The sequence below is a fragment of the Stigmatopora argus genome, chromosome 18, assembly GCF_051989625.1.
Source record: "Stigmatopora argus isolate UIUO_Sarg chromosome 18, RoL_Sarg_1.0, whole genome shotgun sequence".
Lineage (NCBI taxonomy): Eukaryota > Metazoa > Chordata > Actinopteri > Syngnathiformes > Syngnathidae > Stigmatopora > Stigmatopora argus.
Window position 1 is genome coordinate 3,083,522 of NC_135404.1, and position 13,094 is coordinate 3,096,615.

General features: G+C 41.7%; 1 protein-coding gene across 1 annotated transcript in view; it reads left to right on the forward strand.

Annotated features, from left to right (window-relative positions):
• The window catches only part of LOC144092633 (signal transducer and activator of transcription 5B-like), a 41,736-nt gene that overhangs the window by 11,781 nt on the left and 16,861 nt on the right, over positions 1 to 13,094 (forward strand). Inside the window, exons 6-12 of the mRNA XM_077625612.1 lie at positions 2,169 to 2,299; positions 5,430 to 5,581; positions 5,680 to 5,835; positions 7,851 to 8,030; positions 8,182 to 8,269; positions 10,863 to 10,985; positions 11,293 to 11,385. Of these exons, the coding sequence (XP_077481738.1) occupies positions 2,169 to 2,299; positions 5,430 to 5,581; positions 5,680 to 5,835; positions 7,851 to 8,030; positions 8,182 to 8,269; positions 10,863 to 10,985; positions 11,293 to 11,385 (923 nt within the window). The remainder of the gene's footprint in view (positions 1 to 2,168; positions 2,300 to 5,429; positions 5,582 to 5,679; positions 5,836 to 7,850; positions 8,031 to 8,181; positions 8,270 to 10,862; positions 10,986 to 11,292; positions 11,386 to 13,094) is intronic.

A 13,094-nucleotide genomic window follows, 5' to 3' on the forward strand; every position in this document is an offset into this window, starting at 1 on the left:
ATCTTTAAAATAGGGCAGCCTTGGTGGCGTCGAACCTCCACTGGAAAGGGATCCGACTTACTTCCGGGGACCAGACTGACACTGGTCATAAAGGGACCGGACCCTACATATCAGGGATTCTGGTACCCCATACTCCCAGAGTACTCCCACAAGACTTACGGGGGGACACGGTTGAACACCTTCAAGTCCACAAAGCACATGTAGACAGGTTGGGAAAAATCCCAAGTCGAGTTCACCAGCGCCCCATGCCCACTATACACTGTGTTGATGGTGCACTGGTTCCCCCTCCTGAGATGCCGGATGGTGGACAAAAATGTCCGTGAAACCGTCTGGAAGTCCTTCTCCATGGCCTCACCAAACTCCTTCAATGTCCGGGTTTATGCTTCAAAGACCACCAAAGCCACGTGCCGCTTGGCCAGCCGGTAGCCATCAGCTGCCTCCGGAGCCATACGGACCAAAAAGGCCCTTTATGACTCTTTCTTCAGCCTGACGGCAGCCCTTACCGTCGTCCACCAGGGGGTTCTGGGATTAGCGCCACAACAAGCACCGGCTGCCTTGCAGCTGCAGCTCCGGTCAGCCGCTATGGCAAAAGAGGGACAAAACAAGGTCCACTCGGACTCAATCTCCCCTAGCTCTCTCTGGACATGAAAGAAGCTCTGTCAGAGGTGGGAGTTGAAACTCCTTATAACGGGGGACTCTACCACGCGTTCCTAGCAGACCCTCACAAAACGTTTGGGTCTGCCAGTCCGCACTGGCATCTTCCCCACTATCGGAACTCAACACCAGGTGGTGATCGGTTGACAGGAAATGCCGAGAATTTACCCGAATACGGGATGAAATAAAGTTCTAACCTAACAGCTCCGCCCATCTATTCACCCGAGTGTCCAAGATATCTGATGACATGACCAGTCAATCATCGAACTGTGGCCTAAGGGGTCCTGGTGCCAAGTGCACCCTTATTTTTGATAATGGTGTTTATTATTGTCAATACATGGCGAGTGCAACAGTGTAACAAGAAAATATTGCTCGGATTCCCATTAGGGGGCTGTTCTTCCCAATCATGTCCCTCCAGGTCTCACTGTCAATGCCCACGTGAGCATTGAAGTCCCCCAGTGGAATGAGGGAGCACTCTCCAGCACCCCTTCCAAGGACTTAAAAAAGGGTGGGTACTGTAAGTTGATGCTTGGTGCATGCGCATAAACAACAGTCAGCAAAGCGGAGGGATGCTACCCTCTCTTCTACCGGGGTGAACCCCAATGTGCAGGCCCCCTTGCTGGGGGCCAATAAGTATGCCCACACCTGCTCGATGCCTCTCACCGTGAGCGATTCCAGAGTGGTAAAGTGTCCAACCCCCCTTGAAAGGAGTGGTACCAGTCGGTGCAGGCTCGGCCGCCATCGTGGGCATCCTCCAGGCCCGGCTCCAGAGTGGGGCCCCGGTGACCCGCGTCCGGGAGAGCAAAAATGCCGTTCAAACGTGTTGTTCATCATAAGAGGTCTTCTGAGTCATTCTTTGTCTGGAGCCTCACCTCGTACAAGTTTGCCATGGGTGACCCTACCATTAACTCCACCCAGTGCTCGTAGAGATATTACATGAGGGAGTTGCGACGGGAAAGACAGCGCCCATGTTGTTCTCAAAAGCAGTCTCTCGCGTTGGCCACACCTGGCTGTATGTCCGTATATCACAATTTGTCTCGTATCTCAAGGTAAATATTTGCTCGAAATTTTACTCGTATCTCAAATTGCTTCTATGTCGGGGCACTCGCATGTCGAGGTATTACTGTATTGTGATATAATATGGCCCATAACCTGCTGAATACCAGGAAAAAAATGTTGTCCAATCACATTTATTTTGAAATTTCCAATCTATGTGAAGTAATTGGAATACAGCAAAAGAAATTTGTCATCATTGAAAAGCTTGAGTGTCCTCTATAGAGCACAAAAGGACTTCATGTGATTGGATGCACTGGGTGGGAGATATTTAGGTTTACAAATGTCCTCTACAGAGGACAAATTTGAACTACTGGTAGTCAGGACGATATGGATGATATGCTTTGTTCCACTTCACACACCACTAACTGTAATGATTAAATATCTAAAGCACAATTTTTTTTCAATCACATTTATTTTTCTATTTTTCCTGGTTCTAATTTTGCTTCCGTTTTGGCCAGCCCAGCTGAGCAGCCTGAGCTCTCTGCCTCCAGCTGAGCGCACCCAACGGGAAACCCCCCTACAAAGCAAGCGAGCCACTGTGGAAGCCTGGCTTGCCAGAGAGGCCAGCACATTACAAAAATACAGGCTTGTATGACTATACCAATTTTTTAAAAATAAATTAAGTTAAGTTTATTGATTCACAATGCAGGGATCACCAACCTTTTGTTGTACCATTGTCAGGTTTAATGTTATATTATTATTTATATTATTTACACGGACAAAATTAAATTTATGGCTTGCGTCAAAACGAGACTCCTCCCCTGGACTTAATTTGTTACTTTTTAACAAAGTTCACAGCCAATACCATTGGTAGTATTGTGGAATATTTGGGTACACGTTACTCTAGGTACCACCTATTGTGGAATTAGCAGGCGGCCGTGAGTCGCAGATCGCATCATGTGTTTATGAGCCAGAGTCGGCCTGGCCTACCAAGAAATATATCAGACATTGCCAAAACGATGACGAAGGAGGATAGATGTCCTTCATCTTTTCACTGTACTGTGTTCCGTCTATAAAAGACGCCGCGTTGTGCATTAAAGTAGGTCTTGCCTCCTGTCTGGAACCAGAGCGTATTGTGCATTTTGTTCAACTCTAATAGTGGCACACAGTATTTGTAATGCTTTCTCAGCATTACCAAAGTGACAAACAAAATGATTTGGCAAAAATTAACAAACAGGGAACACAAGTTGATACGGCGGTCATGTTCCATACATCGAAACCGAAATCGCAATACTCACAGTCACAATCCCGTCTCGAGGTGTGGGACAGTAGAATCGTGTCACACCTCTAAGTTAAAACCATGGGTCCCCAACCTCTTTTTGCACAAGGGACCAGTTTTAAAATGTAATGTTTCCACGGACCAGCTAGAGGCACAGTGTTTAGCCGTTTATGGGTTGGACCTATTTTGTCCGATTTTGTGTGGCTTGTCAGGTTTGCCTTTAGACATCCACAAAATCAAAAGAAACACTCCCTTCTGGATTTTCATTTACAAGGAGGACAGACCTTGAGGACCGCTCCCCAATTACCTTCTGCCCTTTCCTTTCTTTTGTCCATTTTTATCAAAATCGGGGGCCCTTATTACATAGAGGTCCCAACTCTAAAGTGAGGGGTAGATTACACGATTGGGACGTCAGAGTTTCCAAAACACGTTCACAATCTCATCATTATACAACAAAGGCACAAGGACTCGAAGAGCCCTCGGCACATCATGTTTTGAATATGGAAAAACAGAACGTCCTTTGTTGGTGGCAAGAAATGAAATGATGACTCTTTGTCTAAAGCAAGAATGCGTTCAAATTCTGTCAATGCTAAGAGCAAATGTATGATAATAATGTGCACATAAGTCCAACAGCTTCAAAGTGTCCTTTATCATTCAAAGTTTGGTTTAGTTTGATCACTTTCTTCTGGGCAACATAACCTACCGTATTTACTCGCATATAAGATGCCTGCGCGTATAAGATACACCCTTAAAATTGTTGAATTTGAACGGTCAGAGCTTATTATGCAAGATACGGTTTATTTTTTCCTTGGATTATATTCATAGATGTGAAAATTTGTTTTGTTTAGCGTTTTATCTGTTTATAGTTTATTTTGAAATAAATGACCGTATCGGCCGCATTGTCTTGCGTCATGACGTCACGGCGCCAGTGTGTCATGGCGCCAGTGCGTCATGGCGCCATTTTGTCGTGACGTCATCGTGTCATTGTCGTCAGCTTGCAGTTTCGTGCATGCCGTGATTTATGCGCATATAAGCCGTACCCTCAATTCAGTCATTTTTTGTCTGACAAAAGCGGCTTATATGCGAGTAAATATGGTCTAATCAGTTGTTGTTTTTTCACTCTGAGCCCCCCAAAAATAAATATTTGGGGCCCAAAAAGACAAATAAATGCAGATTTTTTGTTAAAAAAATAATAATATTCATGTCATGTACAATCAAAGATGCTCAACAAACAGTTTTGAATCTTCATAATATTCAACTTGTAAAATATGAACATTTAATGAATAAAAATGAGATTGAATTGTTTACTATTCGATAATTTAACAGAAACTAAAGCTGTGGTCATTATTATTTTGTGCCTTTATTCATAATATGGGCATAGCATGTTCTATACAGTCGAACAACAGTGCAAAACAGTGTAAATGTAATACAAAAATATGCCATCTAACACGGATGCTCAAAATGTGGATCGTGATCTACCAGTCAATCGCCATGGTGGCTGACAACAAGAGTCAACCCACTCTTAATAAGTGTAGTAAAATGTGATATGTGACTTGTGCTGGTAAACGGTGTCACCTACATGCCCACACTATGTTGACTCATTTAGTTTTGCAAGGTATATCGGCATACATAAAGCAGTTATGTATGCCGATATACCTTGCAAAACCAAATGAAAAGTAGATTTTCGTCTATCTGTTGCCTGAATCTTTTTGGCTGACTTTGGTTTGAGTAATTATCTCTACTGGCAGTATGAGGTGATTCCTTAACCATACAAAAGATTGCTCAGGTTGTCCAACTTCTCCAGGATGGCACATTCCCACGTGCTCCAGCAAGAAGGTTTAATGTGTCTCCAAGCAAAATCTCCAGAACATGGAGGCGATTGTGGTTGTTATCCTCGGAGACCTGGACAGGGCTGTAGAAGGTCCTCAACCCATCAGCAGGACCGATGCCTGCACCTTTTGTGCATGGCGGAACAAGCTGCGCACTGGTTGTGCCCTAGAGACTGACCTCCAAAGGGCCACTGGTATGAATGTCTCTACCCAAACAATCTGGAACAGACTTCATGAAGGTGGCCTGAGGATCAGATGTCCTGTAGAGGGCCCTGTGGCCACTCCCCACCACCATGGAGTTTGACTGGCATTTGCTCCAGAACATCAGAATTGGCAAGTCCGCCATTGGCACCTGTACTTTTCACAGACGAGAGCAAGCTCAGCCTGAGCACCTGTAATATACCTAAAGGTTGCAAGGAGCGTGGCTCAAAAATCCTTGTTTAATACTGAAACGTGCAGAAGCATTGGTTCCTTTGTTTTTTTAAGCAGTGAAAAATGACCACTTACACAAAGGGCACAAAATGTGGAATTATTTCACCCTGTTTAACATTTCACTTAATATTGCTCTTAATATTGTCAAAATCAACTCGCTAATCCATATGAATTGGTGGAGGCTGTTCTTACACACAACTTTGCGGATTCCAATAAGAGCGTTCACTGTGCGTTCGCAGGACCTTTCGGAACAACACCAAAAGACCCTCACTCTTCTGAGGAAACAACAAACTTTGATCTTAGATGAGGAGCTCATACAATGGAAGAGGAGGCAGCAATTAGCTGGGAATGGGGGTCCTCATGAGGGAGGACTAGATGTTCTCCAGTCCTGGTAAGGACTTTTCTCAACCCACATATTTTAAGTGAAAATGTAGTTGTAGCACAAATAAGTCAGTCCAAGATATAATGATCATGTCTCTTTGTTTGTAGGTGTGAAAAGTTGGCCGATCTTATCTGGACAAATCGACAGCAAATTCGACGCTGTGAACATCTTACTCAGCAACTTCCTCTGCCAGGCTCCATGGAAGATCTGCTGAACAAACTCAATTCAGACATCACTGATGTTATCTCTGCTTTGGTCACAAGGTGAAACTCACACCTCATCTCTATCAAGCTTTAGACCACCGAGCAGTGGTTTGATTCTCATTATCATTTCTACAGCATTTAGAACGTTGTTTAGCATATTTTTGTGCAAAATGCAGGCATTTGTCGTACCTCAGAAGATTCTGTCAACTCAAAAAGGTGTTTGATCTGATCTCGTCATTGGAAATTGAATCTGATCACATAATTGATAAAATATCAAAATTAGTGGAAAAATATTGGGTTTTTAAGATACTATGTATTTATTTGTCATATGCCTTTTCTTTGCACAACTCTTCATTCCACTTGCTTGCTTTGGGGCCATTGTTGTTCCCTTTATTCTGCACTGACTCACAGGGAAAAAAATGCAAAGCTCCACCCATTGCTCGTGGAGATCTTTACACAAGGGAGTTGCGGCGAGAAAGACAGTGCGGCTGAAATCATGAGCAGCCTCTCGCGTCTCGGCTACCTGGCTGTCTCGTATGCTCGTATCTCAAAATTTGTCTCGTATCTCAAGGCAAATATTTGCTCAGAATGTTACAAGTATTCTGTCAAAACCTACAGAACGACGGAAATGAAACACATCAACACAAAGCTAAGGATGCATTTGTGTTGTTGCATATGAGAACTCAAGATTGCTGTCAAATAGAACACACGTGCTATTTGTTACAAGGAGAACAGACCCCAAGTGGCAAATTTATGACCTGGGCTGCAGCGCGATATCATCTGAAAATATAACCTAAGAATGTCCTTTTATTATTAATGGGAAAACAATAGGTCGTTTTCCCTAAAAAAATGATAAAGAAGCTACCTTGTTATATAAGCTGCATATTTCAAATTTACAGAAAAAAGTAGCATCTTATAGTCTGAAGACTATGGCCTTTATCATCAGTATCACTTCCTAATAACGCTACCAACTCTGGATGTACAGGGCTTGCAAACAAAACCAATAAGTCGCTTTCTTTGGTTCGGACCAAATTATATTTCGTCTGGACTGTTTTGTTGCGGTTCCTTTTCACATTGCAATTTTTTTTTGCGAAGCAGGATTTGACAACAAACCGACATATATGCAGACATCGTTCAATCATTGGACAACTGGTCTGAGCGGTGTAACATGGTAAAATACACTAGTAAACAATTGCAGAGCTCCAGCTTGCAGCACTCATGCTCATATTGATATGGTTCATCAAACCGCAAGAAACTACTGGAAAACATTCCAAACCCCAACTCATGTAAGCCGAAATACTGCTAATAAAGCAACATTTCACAAAATGCCTGTTACCTGCAAATAGATAGGTGTATGGTTTCAGCTTTGTTTCGAAACACTGTGCAGTTGCTTTGAATCATAAAGCAAACAGCACTGTGGTGTGCTTGGAAGCGAACCGAGACCACCTCTCTGACGAGGTCTCAAACCGGCTGTTTGGTCTGCATTAGAGTTCGCTGGTTTGTAATTGCACCAACCCAATAGGTTCACACCACGGACTTAAACGGTTTGGTCCAGACCAAACAGGGCAGGTGTTAATACACAGCCGCATACCCAGTCAAACTATGAAAAAAAGTACAATTCATAACCGATTTTTTTTTTAAAAATAATTTTATTTATTTATTTTAAAGGTGAATTTCTTACAAAATATCAAATTAATTATTACAAGAGAGATAATATTCAATAACCCACCAGGATATTGTTGTTAAACAAGTTTGCTTTCAGTTGTGATATGAAATGTAGAGAAGACTATATTTCTGAGTTTGATTAACGGTGAATTTCTGAGGCTGGAAGAAGAACTGAATGATATGCTCCCTATGGCAGTAATACAGGCTGAAAGGACAAACAAGTGTAGGGGGGAAATGTGAGTGGAGATATGTTGGAGATCAGACAGGTCTGGAGCAAGGTTGTGTATGGATTTGAATGCGGTAGAGGTCAATTTAGAATAATATACTGCACAATATGAACTTTTTGGCTATGGCTGTCTCTCATTTCCTTCAGATAATTTACATAATGTTAATAATCCTGCTCTGTTTAGCACCTTCATCATTGAAAAACAGCCACCCCAGGTGTTAAGGACCCATACCAAATTTGCGGCAACTGTGCGACTTCTGGTGGGTGGTAAGCTCAATGTCCACATGAATCCACCTCAAGTCAAGGCTGTCATTGTGAGTGAGCAACAGGCCAAAGCCCTCCTAAAAAATGAAAGCACACACAGGTAAAAAGAATCTCAGTGGTGCAGACTTTGTCATAGTTGTATGTTTTTGAATATTTGATTCATTGCTGCTTTGTTAGCTGACGCAAAATATTATTTTGTTGTGTTTTAATGTTATTAATAGGTCTAATTAAATTTCTTCCCCTATTGATAGTGAAAGCAGCGGTGAAATCCTTAACAACAACTGTGTGATGGAATATCACCAGGGCACAGGCACTCTGAGTGCACACTTCAGAAACATGGTAGGGTTCCAGTTAAAACACCTTTGATCTTGCTGATGAAATACAGTTGCACCTTTACTTACAAAATTAATTGGTTCCAGAACTTTTTTCGTAACTTGAAAATTTCGTAAGTAGAGCAGTACTTTATATGTATATTCTCTAATTCGTTCCACGGTCCTCACACGACTGGCAACTAAACCCTTTAAAATGGGTCAGCGTCCCAATTTTGAATGAAAGATGTGAAAAACACACAAAAATAAGAGAAAATTATAAGAAAAATGATCTATTAATGTCTTAAAATGGGGTCTGTGGGAAGACCACAGACTGTTAGACTTGGTCCCCACCTCTCTTCCTCCATTACACTGAGCACTGGCTCCCCTCAAGGCTGTGTACTGAGTCCTCTTCTGTACTCCCTGTACACATACGACTGTACACCCACCCACCAGTCTAACGCCATCATCAAATTCGCTGACGACACCACTGTGGTCGGACTCATCTCAGGAGGGGATGAGTCGGCTTACAGAGATGAGGTCAACAAATTGTCTTCGTGGTGCTCGGTGAACAATCTCACACTGAACACCACGAAAACTAAAGAAATAATCCTGGACTTTCGCAAACACGGCACAGATCTGGCCCCATTCCTCATAAATGGAGTATGTGTAGACAGGGTCCAGTCCTTTAAATTCCTGGGGGTCCACGTCACGGATAAGCTCTCATGGTCTACAAACATCACGGCAGTGGTGAAGAAGGCTCAGAAACGACTCCATTTCCTCAGGGTACTTAGGAAGAACAACTTGGGCACCAAGCTTCTGATAACCTTCTATAGAACCACTGTAGAGAGCATCCTGGCATACGGCATCACAGTGTGGTACGCTGGAAGCACGGCGGCAGACAAAAAGGCCATGCAGAAAGTGATTAACACTGCCCAGAGGATTGTCGGCTGCTCTCTGCCCTCACTGGAAGACATTGCCAGCCCTCGTTACCTCAGCAGAGCCAGGAACATCATAGGGGACCCTTACCACCCTGGTCACAATCTGTTCCAGCTGCTGCCCTCTGGCAGACGCTATAGGTCCCACAAAGCACGGACAAATAGGCTTAAGGACAGTTTTTCCCCACATCCATCAGAACTCTAAATTTGCGGTAACATAACACACATTCCCTTCTGCGGTAATATGAAAAGATGTTTGGGTGGTGATCTGCCTCCTAATAGCTGACTGAACGTAAGTGAAAGACAGTGAGAGGTAAGCGACCTTTATCCATAACAGCAGAATGCCAAATTACAAGTCCGTAACTATCACTTATTTAGGTCTTTTGCCGAGTAAACGCATCTTATGGAGAAGCACAACCAATTTCGTCACACGCAGTTTCTGGGTGTGATGACAAGTAGGCTTTTTTGTGTTGTTGATAATGACGACAGGGCCTATGTCCAATTATTATTAAAATGAAAAACAAGCATGAAATAGTTCTTTCCGCGGCCGTAATAATGAGAGACATAATACCCGTGTTTGTCCGCCAGATGGCGGCAAGAGTCCGTTCTACCAGGGCCGAAAGCCGTCCACTTTGTAGTACATTTTAGACTTTTACGTATGCCCTGTGTGTGTGTGAAAATATGTGCCACGTTGCATTTGTACGCTTAATAAGGGGAATTGAAATCATTAATAAGGGGAGCATTTAGCCGAGGTGGACAGGTATGTAATTAGAGAATCTTGAAACATGGATAGTGGTTGTTGTGAGACAGCCAATGAGAGCCCAGTAGAGGGTAGCGAGGTTCTAAATTCAGAAGCAATGCATTCGCGACAATATTTTCAAAATAAAATAACGGATAAGGAAATTCATTAATTTTTGGGGGGATTTCGTAACCTGGATCTTTTTTGTATCACGGGGCACTCATTTGCATATAAAAAAAAATCGTAACCTGAAAATTTCGTACCTAGATGCATTCGTAAGTAGGGGTATGATTGTATTGTGATACTAAAGCAAAAAAATTTTGGGGACACGTTCAGCTGGTAAGAAGCAGTTATGTTTTCATATCCAAGGCTTCATACAGAGTAACTGTCAATAGACTGGAATTCACTAACATAACATCTTGTATGTTGGTTAATCTTATTACTCTTATTACATGTGGGGAAAGTGGGGTGTTAGAAAACCCCTCAAACATTTTTTTAAGAGAATGAATGAACTGTACTTGTAGGGTGGCCCTGGCGCAGTTGGTAGCCTGAGTTGTACAAGGAACAAAGGGTAAGCGGTTCGGTTCCAGTCTTCCACTGCCCACTGTCGAAGTGGCCTTGCGCAAGTCGCTGAACCCTAATTTGTCAGTGGGTTGGCAGCGCCTTGCATGGCAGTAGCCCCATTGGTGTGTATAAGTATAGATGAATTTGTGCTAATTTAAAGAGCGTTTGTTGGGCATGGTAAAGACGTGTAGCTAAAACTCTCCATTTACCAGTAAAAATGAGTACTCTCACTGCTCTAAATGGCAATGGCAGTTACACAGGGAGGTATGAAGGTCAATTTTCCTTTTGTAATACAAGATTAAATTTATTTGACCCTATATGATACCTGCTGGTACTCTATGTATCAAGAAGTTGAACTATTATTTTACTCTCTCTGTGTATAGTCCCTGAAGCGAATCAAGCGTTCGGACCGTCGAGGTGCTGAGTCAGTGACTGAGGAAAAGTTCACTGTTCTGTTTGAATCACAATTCAGTATTGGTGGCAATGAGCTGGTCTTCCATGTTAAAGTAAGGGAGTCTTTCAAACATTCTTTAATTCCGAACTTGGTTTAACTTTAGTTTAATGTCTCTGTTTGTCTCATGGTGCATGTCATGTAGTATATATTTTAAAAAATGATATTTTGTATTATAGTATTTTTTATTTAAATATTATTTTAATAATAATTCAAGAATAGAAACTCAAATGCCATCACATTCATTAAAAGTATAATTACTTTTCAGAATTTCAATTCCTCCTTAGTGCTATTATAAAATTATTGTTTTGTCATTTTTAAATTTCTTTAGGCTTAACCTTCTCTTTGCTTTACACCTGCAGACTTTATCGCTACCCGTGGTGGTCATAGTCCACGGTAGTCAGGACAACAATGCCACAGCAACAGTACTTTGGGACAATGCCTTTGCTGAACCAGTGAGTTGGATTCTTTAGTCTTATTCGGACCCTAACCCATGAACTACGGCCTCTGACGTTTTTAAGCAAATGACAAAAATTTGATTTTTACAAAACTAATGGATCTTTACTAACACAAAAATGCATGCATTATTGTCAGCGACATAATCTTTCCTCAAACCAACAAATAAAACAAATGGGAAATAAATCAATACCGTATTTATTCACATATAAGCCACCCGCGTGTATAAGCCGCACCCTGAAAGTTGCCTTGAAATTTTTTTACAATTTCTTGCGTATAAGCCGCCCCCTTGATTCCCAATTTTTACCTCCATATTCATGGTTTTAATAGGGAGTACAAATGTGTTACTTTGAAGGGAAAATCTTAAGAAAAATCATCACAAGTGGTATTTCTGAGATACTGTTTGAATCAAAAGCACATTATTAGGTCAATATCATAAGGAAGTTAATATGTATTGATATATCTTTGTAAATGCAATATATCAAATTATTCAATTTAGTCTATCTTGATGAGAACTTGATGCTTTCTAATTACAGAAATTACAATTCTCTTACCAGAAGTTTAAGATGTTGTGGCAGCCATATTGCTTCTAATGTCAAAATATCTCAATTCCTTCGATGGTTCATATTACTCCAATAGTTGTCACTTTGAACAAGAAATACAATTTAAAAAAAATCAATATTAGCGAGTTAGATTAGCGTTGCAATGTTCTTTGATAGCGCTGGGACACCTCATCTGCACAGATACTCCGGTCAGAGAGTGAGACGAAGGCACACAGATGATTCTTCAGCTTCTTTTATATCAAATCCAAGTAATTGACAATGTAGACTCTACATTATAGAGCCTTCTTCTTTGACAACACATTACAGTCAACTTTGATAAACACTGAATCGAACTCCGCTGGAAATGTTCTTTACTCAAGACTACAACTCAAACTACAACTATAGGACCCCAGGCTGTCCTCTTGGGTGCCTGAAGGAAAATAATAACCAGCCTTTTAATAAAAACAACAAAAAACATAGGAAATGTATGACAATTAAAGTGGAACTTTGTTTTATTTCAAAATCAAGGCTACTCGTGTTTGGCCAATCAGAGCACGTTTAACTAGGTTTAGACGGCAGCGCCCTAGGTAAGATGGCTGCCCGGGAGCTAGGTAAGATGGCTGTGCCTCGAGCGAGGAGTGAAGGGAACGTGAGTTTTTTCACGTTTTATGCAAGATACTTACGTTTTTTTCCCTGAATTTCATTCATGGATGTCAAATTAAATTTTGTTTAGCGTTTTATGTTTATCTTTTCTCTATTTTGAAATAAATGACCGTATCAGCATTCGCCTGTCATGACGTCACGGCGGACGCAATGGCGCCATTTTGTCGTGACGTCATCGTGGCAGGGCGCCGTCAATTTGGAATTTTTTATGTCATGTTTTTTTGCGCATATAAACCGTACCCTCAATTTAGTCATCATTTTTTTGTCCGACAAAAGTGGCTTATATGCGAGTAAATACGGTACTTACAATATAATGACAAATGTAGTACATTTACGCACTGAACAGTGACACCTCATAATAAGGTGTGCATTATGTATGAAAATAAACTCATTCAGTGGTGTGCCCATATAATCCGGTGAGGTTTATAGACTGAATTTCTCAAGCTTTGGTAAGGAGGGCTTCAAACATCTAAATGGCCTAAATGGTATCTCGTGCTTTGGTT